This window comes from Triplophysa dalaica, chromosome 22 (assembly GCF_015846415.1).
Source record: "Triplophysa dalaica isolate WHDGS20190420 chromosome 22, ASM1584641v1, whole genome shotgun sequence".
In the NCBI taxonomy this organism is placed as follows: Eukaryota; Metazoa; Chordata; class Actinopteri; order Cypriniformes; family Nemacheilidae; genus Triplophysa; species Triplophysa dalaica.
Window position 1 is genome coordinate 950,010 of NC_079563.1, and position 13,356 is coordinate 963,365.

The 13,356-nt window shown below is 36.8% G+C and overlaps 2 protein-coding genes across 3 annotated transcripts; one reads left to right on the forward strand and one right to left on the reverse strand.

The window, feature by feature from the left end:
• Positions 1 to 117: 117 nt before the first annotated feature.
• hnrnpdl (heterogeneous nuclear ribonucleoprotein D-like) lies at positions 118 to 4,630 on the reverse strand. Of its 2 annotated transcripts, none has more exons than XM_056736654.1 (8): positions 4,403 to 4,630; positions 3,626 to 3,794; positions 3,375 to 3,536; positions 3,161 to 3,292; positions 2,598 to 2,706; positions 2,344 to 2,508; positions 1,573 to 1,670; positions 118 to 1,207 (listed from the first exon to the last, which is right to left on the reverse strand). In XM_056736654.1, exons 1-7 carry the CDS (start codon positions 4,489 to 4,491, stop codon positions 1,600 to 1,602), a joined length of 897 nt encoding a protein of 298 aa, XP_056592632.1. In that variant the 5' UTR covers positions 4,492 to 4,630; the 3' UTR covers positions 118 to 1,207; positions 1,573 to 1,599. The 2 variants fall into 2 exon arrangements, with proteins under 2 accessions (XP_056592632.1, XP_056592631.1); XM_056736653.1 differs by having other exon boundaries at positions 118 to 408; positions 4,403 to 4,629.
• Positions 4,631 to 5,279: 649 nt separating this feature from the next.
• Positions 5,280 to 12,535, forward strand: enoph1 (enolase-phosphatase 1). Its single transcript, XM_056736655.1, has 6 exons — positions 5,280 to 5,484; positions 5,569 to 5,670; positions 7,897 to 8,099; positions 8,464 to 8,596; positions 9,967 to 10,090; positions 12,065 to 12,535. The coding sequence occupies exons 1-6, from the start codon at positions 5,401 to 5,403 to the stop codon at positions 12,202 to 12,204; spliced, it is 786 nt and encodes a 261-aa protein (XP_056592633.1). The 5' UTR covers positions 5,280 to 5,400; the 3' UTR covers positions 12,205 to 12,535.
• Positions 12,536 to 13,356: the final 821 nt, after the last annotated feature.

Below are 13,356 nucleotides of genomic sequence, written 5' to 3' on the forward strand. Positions count from 1 at the left end.
AGTATTTTCAAAGATACTCTCAACTTATATACTAATCAACTCCCAAAACTATATGGATAATGATTAGTTCTATACCTTAATTCTCAAAACAGATATGATGGAAAGAAAACAACAACAACTTTTTCCCATTTTAATCCCTTTATCCAAAAACTGCAGGAAAAACTAAAATACAAAACAAATGACACTTTCCTACTGAACATTTAAGAACACATCAGCACAAAACCTACAGATTCTATGTGAATGAAGCACAGAATAAGGCAAACTTAGAAACAAAACACTGCACTATTTACAAGGTTGGACACAGAATTTGTCTCAAGGACCAAATAACATTTTTATAGTTGTTAAGGGACAGGAATCCACAAGCTGCCTCCAGGGAACAAAGTCAAATGCTCAAATCAGCCTGCCGACCTACAAGAGAAAAACACGCCATGATTTATTGATTTACAACAGTAAAAAAAAGCACGTCCATGTTTGTTAAACTTCTTGAGCTGTTGATTTTAAACTAGGAAAACCACCATTAAAAATTAAAGATCATATGTTGATAATCACTTTTAGATTCACAGAATACAGTTTATAAGCCAGCAAAAGCTTTGACTCCATGAGGTTAGTTGATGAACACCATTAAGGAGCCAATCCAAATGCTTTCTCCTTAAAATTTAGAGATGTGATATATATAGCCAATATTTAGCATCTGTCTAACACAGATTTCATCAGCTTTTAATGGCTTCAAAACCAACTTTACATATGATCTTTAAAACCTATGTTTAAGGACAAGACTTGAAGTGTACCCATTTGAAGTTCGCTATGGGCTCTAAAGACAAAAAGCAAGCATTATGAGTTTATACAATTTACAAGGGAGGTGACGTTTTAAGGAAGAAACCAACATAAATCAAAATCATTGAAGCTCCACAACTGAAATACAAGAGCACTAAAATTGAAAAAGAGATTACAACAAAGCAGTTATCAATCACTTTTAGGTTACATTAATAAATACCTGTAAAAAACACATTTTAAAATGTTAAAGAAAACCGACAAATTAAGGAAATGGGGGAATCTCCTTTGACTTTTTTTACGCTGGTACAGGAAGTTTGAAGAGACCATACCACTGGACAGCGTTTTCTTGTGCATGCCGTGCTCTCTGCCCGCTATGTGCGACGCCCAGAGAATGTCGTGGTCAGGGGACACACGGCCTGCAATGAAGTCCCCGCTGGCAGGTACAAACAAGGTACAATAATCAGAATTAGGGAAAGAAAAGAAAAATAAGGAGAGGCGTCCTTAATCTGTACCCCTTAGCAGTACTTTACCTGTTACCTTTGCTATCAAGTCTCTATGTTATTCCATTATGATCACCTGTTAAAAGTAGGAGGAGAAGGAAACCTACAGAAAAACACTTACGTTTTTCTGTCATGCTAAAAAGGCAAAATGGCTACACAAACATTTGCAATTAAAGATCTATAGACATATTTAACTGTGGTGCAATAGTATGCATATCCCTTTGCTATTAGGATAGTAGGTGTCTATTGATCTTTAACATTGAAGTTGGATCAAAGTGCAGCAAAGATATAACCTTACCATTAATATGAACGTAAAGTCGCTATGTCAATATGGTTGGTAGCTATTCTGATGGTTTCCACCATCCCGTGAGGCCTTGCCATAACTGCTCTGTTGACCTAAAGATAATGGAATAAGATTAAGCACATCAATCCTCAATCTGGCCCCCCAAACACTACTTAAATACTAGGTTGAGTTTAAAACTCAAGTTCGAGCTAAATTCAGAGTGTTTATAGTTTGTTACCTGAATAAAAAAATGGATTATTGCCACAAATATTTGAAAAGTCTAGTGTCCCCTTAAAGTGTTACTTCACCCAAAAATGAAAATTCTGTCATCATTTACTCACCTTCGAGTTGTTCCAAATGTGTACACATTTCTTTGTTCTGATGAACACAGAGAAAGATATTTGGAATAATGCTTGTAACCAAACAGATCTCAACACCCATTGACTACCATAGCAGGAAAAATGACTATATATATATTTTTGTTCTGTTGAACACAAAAGAAGGCATTTTGAAGAATGTAGGACAGCAAACAGCTCTGGCGCACTTTTGACTACCATTGTTTATCCTACTATGGTAGTCAATGGGTGTTGAGATCTGTTTGGTTATAAGCATAACTCCAAATATCTATAACTGTGTTCATCAGAACAAAAAAATGTAAACACATTTGGAACAACTCGAAAGTGAGTAAATTATGAGAGAATTTTCATTTTTGGGTGAAGTATCCCTTTAAGTTAGTTACTGCCATGGCCTCACCCTGCACATTTTTATTCATAAATCTCAGCTTACCATTGTAATCATCATAGCCTTGTCCATATCCATAATTCTGATAATTATACCCAGAATAGTCATAGCCAGAATATCCATTATAGCCTTGGTTGTATCCGTTTCCATAGCCTCCATAGTTCTGGCCATAGTAGTTGTTATATCCTTGATTGTAGCCTTGACTCTGTCCTGCTCAGGGAGAGTTAAAAATAACCATCATTTGTTTTCGGACTGGATGGAAAAACCTGCCAGAGAAAGCAGAAATCATATTTGCATACCTCCTCTTCCTCGGCCTCTGACACCTCCTCGCCCTCCTCCAAAGCCCCTGTTTCCTCTGTTTTGCTGCTGCCTGTACACTTCTTTGGGCTGAGCAACTTTGATTTCACACTGAAAATGAATAGTAAATAAAAATAAATAGAAAATAAAAGTAAATACAACTTGGATTAGGGTTTTATGATACATCCGTTTTATGAATAAGAGCATGTTTCTAGCAGTGAATAGGATTTAAACTTCAATAGCAAAAGCACATTGAAAGCCCTAAATTGATAATGTGTTGTTTGTGTGTTTTATTTTACTACCAATTTAAAACAACTTAAATACAACAAAAACGTTGAAATGTTACTCAAATGTACATGTGGGTTTTATTAGTGTTTGAAATAAAATATTAAAATTATTCCTTGTGTGGATATAGTGAATGATGGTCCACATGCCGTATTTAAACAACTATTTCACCTTTGGATATATCCATACAGTTTGACATTTTACATACAAATCAATTAAGAAGTGAAGAATGATAAAATAACAGAAAATCAGACAACCTTTTTTATGAGTGTGAACATACCTTTCCTGATCCAATTTCATGGTATCTGTTCTCCAGAAGTTTCTCAACTGGGTCCTCTGAAACGTATGTTATAAAGCAGAAACCTCGCCTTTCGTTTGTTTTAGTGTCTGTGGGCAGCTCAATATTTTCAATCTTCCAAGAGACAAAAACACAAATCAGAATGGTCAAATAGAAATAATTCATATTAAAGTTCATATTTTTCTAAAGGACTTACTTCCCCAAAAGCTCCAAAGTATTCCCGGATCTGATCTTCGGAAGTGTCCGGACTTAAACCACCAATAAACACTTTCTTGGGAGGTTCCTTACCCTGAATTGCCTTGGCTCTTTTTGGATCGATTAGTTTCCCATCCAGCTTGTGTTCCTGTAACTCTAACACCTACAAAAACATACCAAGAACATTCTTCAAACATGTTGTAAAGGCAAAATTATGATAGAGAACTATAAAAACGTCCTGAGAACATTTACCTTATCAACACTCTCAGCATCTCTGAAGAGCACAAATCCAAATCCCCTGGAGCGTCCAGTCATAGGATCTGTTTTAATGGTGCAGTCCAAGACTTCACCAAACTTCGATAGATAATCAGCAAGGTCTTTCTTGCTGGTGTCCCAGCTGAGTCCACCAATAAACATTTTCCTACACACATGCATTAATTTGTTTGTTACCTGAGATAGAACCCATGACCTTTGCACAAAATGTTCCACCAAATAAGCAGGATTTATGAAAGACTACGTATCGATGGTTGCAATTAATACTTTAACGAATATTAATATAGAATTAATATAGTGAACTAACGGTACTCCTTGAACTCAAACTTTAAACCTTTGTTTTCACACATAACATTGCGGTACCCACTGGGCGTTTATACACCATTAACGCTTCTTGTGTATTCCCATTGCTTTTACCATCATGGTCAAATGATACATTCTGTGTAGAGTAATGCATCATTACAGAACCAACTATTCGAGTGAGCTAACGTTAATGTTACTTCTGAGCCATTTGGAGCCAAGATGCTAGCTAGCTTGCAAAGGCAAAAGTGTGCTGGTTCATAGACAACTGGTTTACAGACAAGTGGGTTAACGTCATAGTTTAAACATATTTACTGCAATATGTTATATTAACCCGATTAAAACTTTGTATAAGAGGTTAATTTTAGCCCATAAATATTTTTTAGAATGAACAGTGTAACGTAGGAGTTTTGACGTGTAACGTTACAGGCCTCGCTCTCTCATTTAAACACTCACCCGTCATCTTGCAGGTTTTTACTAGCATTTATTTTCGATCCCTCTGGAAACTCATCTGTGCTGAAGTCGGTCTGGTCTTCGGTCAGCATTCTGGGGTGATTGTAAATAGATCGAATGTGGGAAGTGTGCAAGACTGATTTCAGCGACTTTAAAAGGTCGAACAAATAAAGTGCCGCGTCTGTAACAAAATGGCGGAGGGAGATCAGTCAGTGACGCAAGCTGTCTGCCCAGAATGAAGAAGTAAAAGCATAGTTCTTTGTGGTTTAACGCCGGCCTGTATTCAAAGTGTTGCACTGCTGCCATCTTTCGGATTTGCCTCTTGCAATGTCAATTTCTTTCATATTCTCAACACGAGTTCCTTTCTTTATAAGAAACTACAGAAGTGTCTCCTGTCTTTTTCAACCCCACTCTAATACATCGTTTATTTCTGTACCATTTTAAACTTTTCATATGGTAAAATGGAAGTATAACGTTAGTTCTATGAAATGTGTTTTTGCAATATAATTGTTTAATGCAATGTGGCAATTCAATGTAAAAAGTATTACATTTTCAATATCTTATGTAAGAAATGTTCTTAAAAACGTTCTTTCTTTATTTTAAACAATGCAATTATTAAAAAATAATCAAAAGATGTGTTCAATAATTTCTTTCAACAGACAGCAATGTTGCCAGATATTCAAATTTCCCTCTTCACATATTGTCACTCGCGCTGTATTTTAGATGTATATTTCGCGAAGTTTATGCATCGCCATAGAAGAAAAGTATAAACTTCTGTAAAGTAATATAACAGTATATATAAACAGAATGTAAAAGCTGGACTGTAATCGATTACCGATATCGTGGGGGATTTATGGCCGTATAGCTTGGCAACCTCACAGCAGGCTGCCCCATGTGTTAGCTCACCGCTAGCCTCAATGCTATTATTGTACTCATCCGACACAATCAAATAAAACACAAGACTTTTGAAATAACACCAGTATCGTTTGCCATTAATAAAAATGGCAGCGATCTCAGTACCAGAAAATATAAGAGCTTTTCTGCTGGACATTGAAGGAACCACGACGCCCATCACGTTTGTTAAGGTAATGTAAAGGCAATAAACATGTATCATATCAAATTCATGATATGCTTGAAAACCAGTGCAATCGTTTATTTCGCTTTTGCAGGACATATTATTTCCTTACATTAGAGAGAATCTGGAGGCTTATCTGTCTGCACATTGGGAGGAAGATGAATGCAAACAGGACGTACATCTGCTCAAAAAACAGGTCAACATCAAAACAGAGTATTGTGAGCCTTTTCTATAAAGTTATCTTCCCTTCGTTTATTCTGGCATAACCACAAATATTAATTCAAAGCCTATGCTTCTTTATATAATTTTTTACATTAGCGTTAATGGTGTAACAAATTGTAGGTGCACGGTTACATCTACCAAGTAAAAATCTTGACACACTGAGAAATATAATTAGCTGTAGAGGTAAGTGGCAGAGCCTAAATAAAAATTTGTAGGGGACCTAAACCTGAATGCACACCAACTAATGGGGGCTCGTGTCACTATGAGGACCAAACGTGAGGGAAACAAAATTGAGGTCCCCACGTGCATAAAAGCTTATACATTGTACAGAAAGATAATTTTGGAAAATCTAAAAATGCAAAAACTTTTCTACGACCTTTAGGTTTAGGGGTTGGGTTAGGGGAAGGGGATAAAATATACAGTTTGTACACTCATTACGCCTATGGACTGTCCCCACGGAGCTAATAAAACATACATGTGTGTGTGTGTGTGTGTGTGTGTGTGCCCACTGCCTATTAACCACCTAATTCATTATTTTCAATATTCACATTTATTTCAAATAAAACCCTTAAATAATTTCATTGTGTAAGTATTCATCCCCTTTTCTGGGACACTTAAAATCTAGCTCGGACGCATTCCAGTTTGCTAGTGGATGTCTTACTACACATCAAGTGAAGTTACCCTGTGGCTAATTCAATTGAATGAGTGAGTATGATTTGGAACGCTCACACCTCTAGGTCTAATCACTGAAAATGCATATCAGAGCAAAAATCAAGCCATGAGGTCAAAAGAACGGACAGCTTGTATGACATGTGGGTGAGTGAATTATCATGAAAGTTGGGCTCAATGATCATATATGGAGAGGGAAGACACTTCCAGAAAAAATGATCTAACACTGCCAATTTATTTGCTGCATTTAAATATTGCGAGAGCCTCTCGCTCTATGCTGGTTGCCACATCATCAAAATGTCATTGTTGGGATAAATTAATTCTGTCATGTCACTTTACGAACAATAGGTGTATTGCTAGCCAAAGTCACATGCCCTACATTTGAAGAATTTTGTTTGTTTAATCCTTTTGCCACTGTGCATGCGCACAGGTTGTCAACCGCCCCAGAGAATTGTCTGTCTTTATTGATTGACAACTTGTCTTGGAGTCTCTGTGAAGTAAATTTGTACATAAATGCGATTTTTAGAAAAATTAAGTGTAATTAAATGTTAAAGTATGCGCCAGTGTGCACAGATCTAGCAGAGCGCCGAATGGTGGCGCTGGTGTGTGTACACATATAAAATGATATAGCGCAACAATGGCTCTACGTAGCAAGGCGCTTCCTTTTACCCCCTTAAAGTGATACTTCACCCAAACAAACAAAAAATCCTTCATCATTTTCTCATCTTTGAGTTGTTCGTGTATACATTTCTTTGTTCTGATGAACACTGAGAAAGATATTTGGAGTAATGCTTATAACCAAACAGATCTCAACACCCCCCTGTTGAAAAAAAACAGCATATGCTGGGTTAGGTATGTTTCGATGCTGGTTTGACAAGCTTTAACCAACTATGGACCAGCTTAAACCAGCTTCAAAACATACCAAACCGGCATATGCTGTTTTTTTCGACAGGGCCATTGAATACAATAGTAGGAAAAATTACTTTATCATTTTTTTTGTTCTGTTGAATGTAGGACAGCAAACATTTCTGGGGCACGTTTGCTTATCATTGTTTTTTTTCCTACTATGGTAGTCGATGGGTGTTGACATCTGTTTGTTTATAAGCGATATTCCAAATATCTTTCTCTGTGTTCATCAGAAGAATGAAATGTATACACATTTGGAACAACTCGAAGGTGAGTAAATAATGAAAGAATTAATTTTTTTGGTGAAGTAAGAGTCCCTTCAAGAGTTTCAACACTTGGAATACTGGAATTGGCCTGTGTCTGAGTCTGTGCTAAAATCTGTATCCGCTAAAAATAAAAAGTGCATTTATTTTGGAATCATGGTTTATGCCTTCGTAATAACATGGTATTACTAATTTACTATGTTTTTTGGACGTAGTGATGCTATTGAAGACATACCAATACAATAATGTTTGTCACAGTACCATGGCATTGCCTTAATATGTATCGAAATTGTGATGGACTGTGCTGAATACTTGCTTAATCCATTTTTGGTGCACTGAATAAAACACATGTCTATTTCCAGGCTGAAGAAGACCTGCGGCAAAATAAAGCATGTCCAGTTCATGCAGTTGACCAGACTGTACACACAGATGAGGAGAAGGCAATCCGTGAGGTTGTGGATAGTGTGCTCTGGGAGATGGCTGCAGACAGAAAAACTACTGCACTCAAACAGTTGCAAGGCCACATGTGGAGAGCAGCCTATCTGATGGGGAAAATTAAAGGCGAGTAAGTAACATCATCTGTCTTAACTCATACAGCCCATTTATGCCTGAGTGATAAGGAGTAGACTCTATGCATTGGATGAGGGCCAAGTATAATTTGAGTAACTTGATTGTAAAATATTTACGTAAACTGCTCAACTGGTACATGTCTTTTTGATATAGCGGTTTAATGGAATCTGTTGGATGAAAAATGTAAATAAATTGGTGGATTATAAGAAGTCAATTTATTTCCAAAGCCTTAGACGGTAGCAGTTAAAATGGGGAAATGTGAATAATTGTGTAGCTGGTCGATTTAAGTTTTCCCAATTCAGTGTTTCTACTAATACAGACTAATCTAGGTTCCTGGTATGAAAAACCTTTTTTTTCAGGGTGTACCCAGACGTGGTACCATCCATCAGACAGTGGAGGCATCATGGTCTGCAGATCTACATCTACTCCTCAGGAAGTGTGGAGGCACAGAAGCTACTGTTTCGCTATTCTGTTGAAGGCAATCTATTAGATGTAAGCCTGATGTATTCACACTGATAGTGACTTGCAGTGACAACGTTTAATTTAAATAAAAAAACAAAACATTTATTAAAATGGGCAGCAATGCAGTGCTGTGACTAGCAATAGAAAGGAAGACAGTGGAGATCATGTGTTGGCAATTGTAGGGAAGTCGCTTCTATTATAATGAGCAGTGTTCTTTAGGAGTTTTCATTTCAATCGATTTTGCTTGATAATCATTATTGTACCTCACTTATTGTGGTTAATGCTTTGATGTATTATGCCCTGCTAAAATGTATATATAGAAACATTTCACCTCCCTAACTTCAAATATGATGCTATCAGTAAGTGCTTTCCACCATCGCGCCAAACCGTTTTTTTTATTAACCGTTTGGTTATTAACCGTTTGCTTAATCGTTCCAATCCGTGTCAATCCAGGCTTGATGTCACGTTAATGGTTTAATTTTTCACTGCAGGGCTGATAACAGAATTTTTTAGAACGTAAACACAAATGCGTCACTCACTACCTTGGTAACTAGGGTGACCATCACCCAACAAACCAAATATGTGATAGGTAATCCATTTATGTGGGCCACTGAAATGTAGCATAAAATCGTGATATAAGAACAGAATGAAAACATTTTGATGATAACTTTTAGGTAAATTTTATATAAATAATTTATTTTTTAGTCCATTCCATTTACAACATGATTAAGGCATAGGTAAATGTTATATAGCATGAAACAGTTTAAATGGCAATTTCAATTTAAGGTTAACTGACTCTTAAAATTTTGAGCACAGATCATACAAGGAAGCCTTTAAAGATCTTCTCAAAAAGAGAAAACAAAGAATAAAGAACAAAAAAATAATATAAAGAGTTTTTCTTTAAAATGTATTATTGGTCAATTATGCATTTTATTATTTAAAAAATATTTCTTTTTAATACGCTAATCACAACCTATAGGCTAATCACAGAATCAAAGCCACGTAGTTTACAATGTTTAAGTGATATTTTTCCCGACAAGTTGAAATGGGATGATCGCTACCCGATCTACTGACAGACATGGCGGCCTCTTAATGACTGAAATCATGGCCATCATTTTGGCTACAGAGAGAAAGTGTTGTCTAGGCCACTGACGAGAGACTAATCCTGAGTGGCGGCATCACCTATCAGCACGATCAAATTCCGGGCCAAGATCGGTTTGTAATCGCACCGTGGAAACAAACCTGTGACTGTTTCAGACTGCGCATAGAATGGATCGGTGCAATGGTTGGAAAGCGCTCCGTGTGTATTAGTCAGTATAAGTATAAAAACTGTTTGCTTGATGTAAATTCTTTAAATTGATATGGTTTGACTTCTAAAATTGACCAATTTTCTGTCTTAGCTGGTTGATGGTCACTTTGACACTAACATTGGTGCCAAAGTTGAAAGCAAAAGCTATGAAAACATTGTAGAGAAGATTGGCTGCCAACCAGATGAGATCATGTTCTTAACCGATGTCACACGAGGTGGGTTTACAAATATGCCTTAAATATTTTTTAAATACAATTTGTATTATTTATGTGTTGATGAGAAGTATTATTTTGTTTAAATACCAACTTTTTATGCAGCGTCATATGTGATCCTGTCTGTGAAAACCCAGTTATTTATTTTCTACATAAAATGATTCTACACTATGTAAAGAACATCCTGTGAAAATATAACCTTGATATCTCTCTCAAACTCACTTTTCCACAATCAAGCCATACTGGAATTCTTCACTCCGGGCTGTTCCTAAACGGTTTCATTTTCCACCATGGGGCTGATAACGGAACTTTTTATATACAGTGAGGGAAATAATTTTTTGATCCCCTGCTGATGTTGTAAGTTTGCCTAATTACAAAGAAATGAAGGGTCTATAACATTTATGGTGGGTTTATTATAACTGATAAAGACAGAATATAAAATAAATCAGGGAAAATTTGTTATATAAAGGTTATAAATTGGTTGCATTTCCGTCAGTGAAATAAGTATTTGATCCCCGAACAAACATAAATTTGTGCTCGGTGGAGAAACCCTTGTTGGCAAGAGGTAAAACATTTCTGATATTTGGTCACCAGGTTTGCACATGTGTCTGGATACATTTTAGTCCACTCCTCTGTACATATTTAATGTTCCTTGGCTGTCGCTCATCAGATTGGAGCTTTTTCATCCTTCACAGATTATCTATAGGACTCCGCTTCTCCTTAAGCCACTCTTTGGTTGTCTTGGCAATATGTTTTGGGTCTTTGTCATTTTATAGGCACATCCACAACCCATCTTCAGTGATCTAGTTAAGGGGAGGAGGTTCTCGTCAAAGATTTTACAGTACACTGGCCCGTCCCTCAGCCCCTCAATGTGGTGAAGTCATCCTGTGACCATAGCAGAGATAAAAAGCCCTAAAGCATAATGTTTTTCTCAGTAGGGTTGGTGTTCTTGGGGTCATAGTCAACATTTCTCTCCCTCCAAACACAGGAGTCATTTTTGGTCTCACAGCAGTGCCAGCACTTTCGCCAAAGCCTTTTCTGAATTATTTTGATGTTCATTGTCAAACTTCAGACGAGCCAGGTGGGCCTTCTTGGGCAGGAGGCAATATATTGTGGCATAGCGGGCCAACTGCAAATGTGGTCCCAACTGTCTTGAAATTATTAACAAGCTTCTTCCGTGTAATTCTGGGCTGAACTTTAACCTTTCTCATGATCATCTTCACTCCATTGGGGAAATCTTGCAGGGAGCTCCAAAACAAGGGCATTTGATAGTTCTTTTTTATTCTATTCCCAAATAATCACACCAACAGTTGTCTCCTCACCAAGCTTCTGTCTGTAGCCTATTGAAGGTTTGTGCAGGTCTAAAATCTTGTCCCTGACATTTAAAACCTATTTGGTCTTGACCATAGTGGTGGAGAGGTTGAATGGAACATACAGATTCTATTGGCAGGCATCTTTTATATACAAAACAAGCTGATTTAGGAGTACTTTCTTAAAGTGACAGGACTAATCTGTGGTCCATATTGGCACATAACCAATCTGTGGAGCCAAAATTCTTGCTAGTTGGTAGGATCAAATACTTATTTCACTGACTAAAATGCAAATCAATTTATAACCTTTATATAAAAAAATTCCCCTGATTTGTCTCTTATCAGTTAAAATAAACCTACCATATAAATTATAGACCATTAATTTCTTTGTAAGCAGTCAAACTTACAAAATCAGCAGGGTATCAAATAATTATTTCCTGTATATATATTTACTGTATAGCCATATACTTTTTGGCTGTTCCGCCGTTCTGTTCTGACTGGTGGAATTTGATTATTCATTGGTGGGAGAATGTGTTTGTCAGACCACTGACAGAGGGAAGGGGTGTCCAGGAAATATCTTTTATAACCATAGTGGTGCAGAAATTACACTTTTCAGCTTTAAGTAATTTTATTCTGCATTCAATATATTCTAATGTCTCCCTTACAGAGGCGAAGGCAGCAGAGGATGCTGGGATGAATGTGGCAGTAGTAGTACGACCTGGTAACATGGAGTTAACTGAAGAGGAAAGGAACAAGTATAGGATCATCACATCTTTCAACCAGTTGGAACTGAGTGGAAATGTTTGACAAAATGAACTTTGGTTATGACATTGGGTTATTAGTGAAAGCCCAATTAGGTGTAATGGTTGTTTGTTTCTGTTCTATTGAACTTAAACCCCAAGGTTTCCAAGTGCTTGTATTTTTTACACTGAAATCCAACTTTGCATTGTAGTGTATCAACAATCATGAAATGTTTTATGTGCAACATTAATATGTAGCATGTGAAATAATTATGTTGGGATACTTTGTCTGTACCCTCCATACATTTTACGTACATTTCTAGTATTTGATGTAATTGTACCTTTCCCACAACATACAAACGTACTGTCCTTATTAAATGTTAAATACACCAAAAGTAGTCCTTTAGACTATATGCACCGTATCTCTCAACTCAACTTTATTTATATAGCGCTTTTTACAATTTTCATTGTTACAAAGCAGCTGTACATGAGACACATTGAATACAAGTATGAATTCTAAAGCAGCCCACCCGGCCAGGCAGATAGTGCAAAACAATATGCAAACGGTGGTGAGGAACCCAAAACTCCCATCGAGAAAAAAAACCTCAGGGGAACCCAGGCCCAACCAGGGGATTCCAGTTCCCCTCTGGCAAAAGCTGCTGCCTCTGCACAAGCTCAACAGTGCTTGCACAACAAGGCTTAATAAAAATATAAAAATTAAGGATTTAAGATTATCATTAACAATCTACCGTTGTGTTCAAAATTATTCAACCCCCAATGCTGTAAATGGTTTTAGGGAATTTAGTGTACATTTGTAATTGTATTCAGAATGAAATCCTACAAGGACTTCTTAAAGAACCATATGCAACTAAAATGACATCAATTACTTTTGTAATACAGTAGTAAATGTTTCTTTTGTGAATTCTTCATTGACATAATTATTCAACCCCTTAAAGACTACCACTCTGAAGAACAGAGGTTCAATGAAGTGTTTTCAATCAGGTATTGAAAACACCTGTGGATATCAGGGAGCAGCAATAAAGCCTAATAAGCACCAATTAGGCAGCTTTAAAATGACTGTGATACTCCATGCTCCTTCTAGACATTTACTGGTGTGGTTACAAACATGGTGAGGTCAAGAGAATGGTCCAGGAAGACAAGAGAACAGGTGATTACTCTTCACAGGAAGGGCAATGGCTATAAGAAGATTGCAAAGATG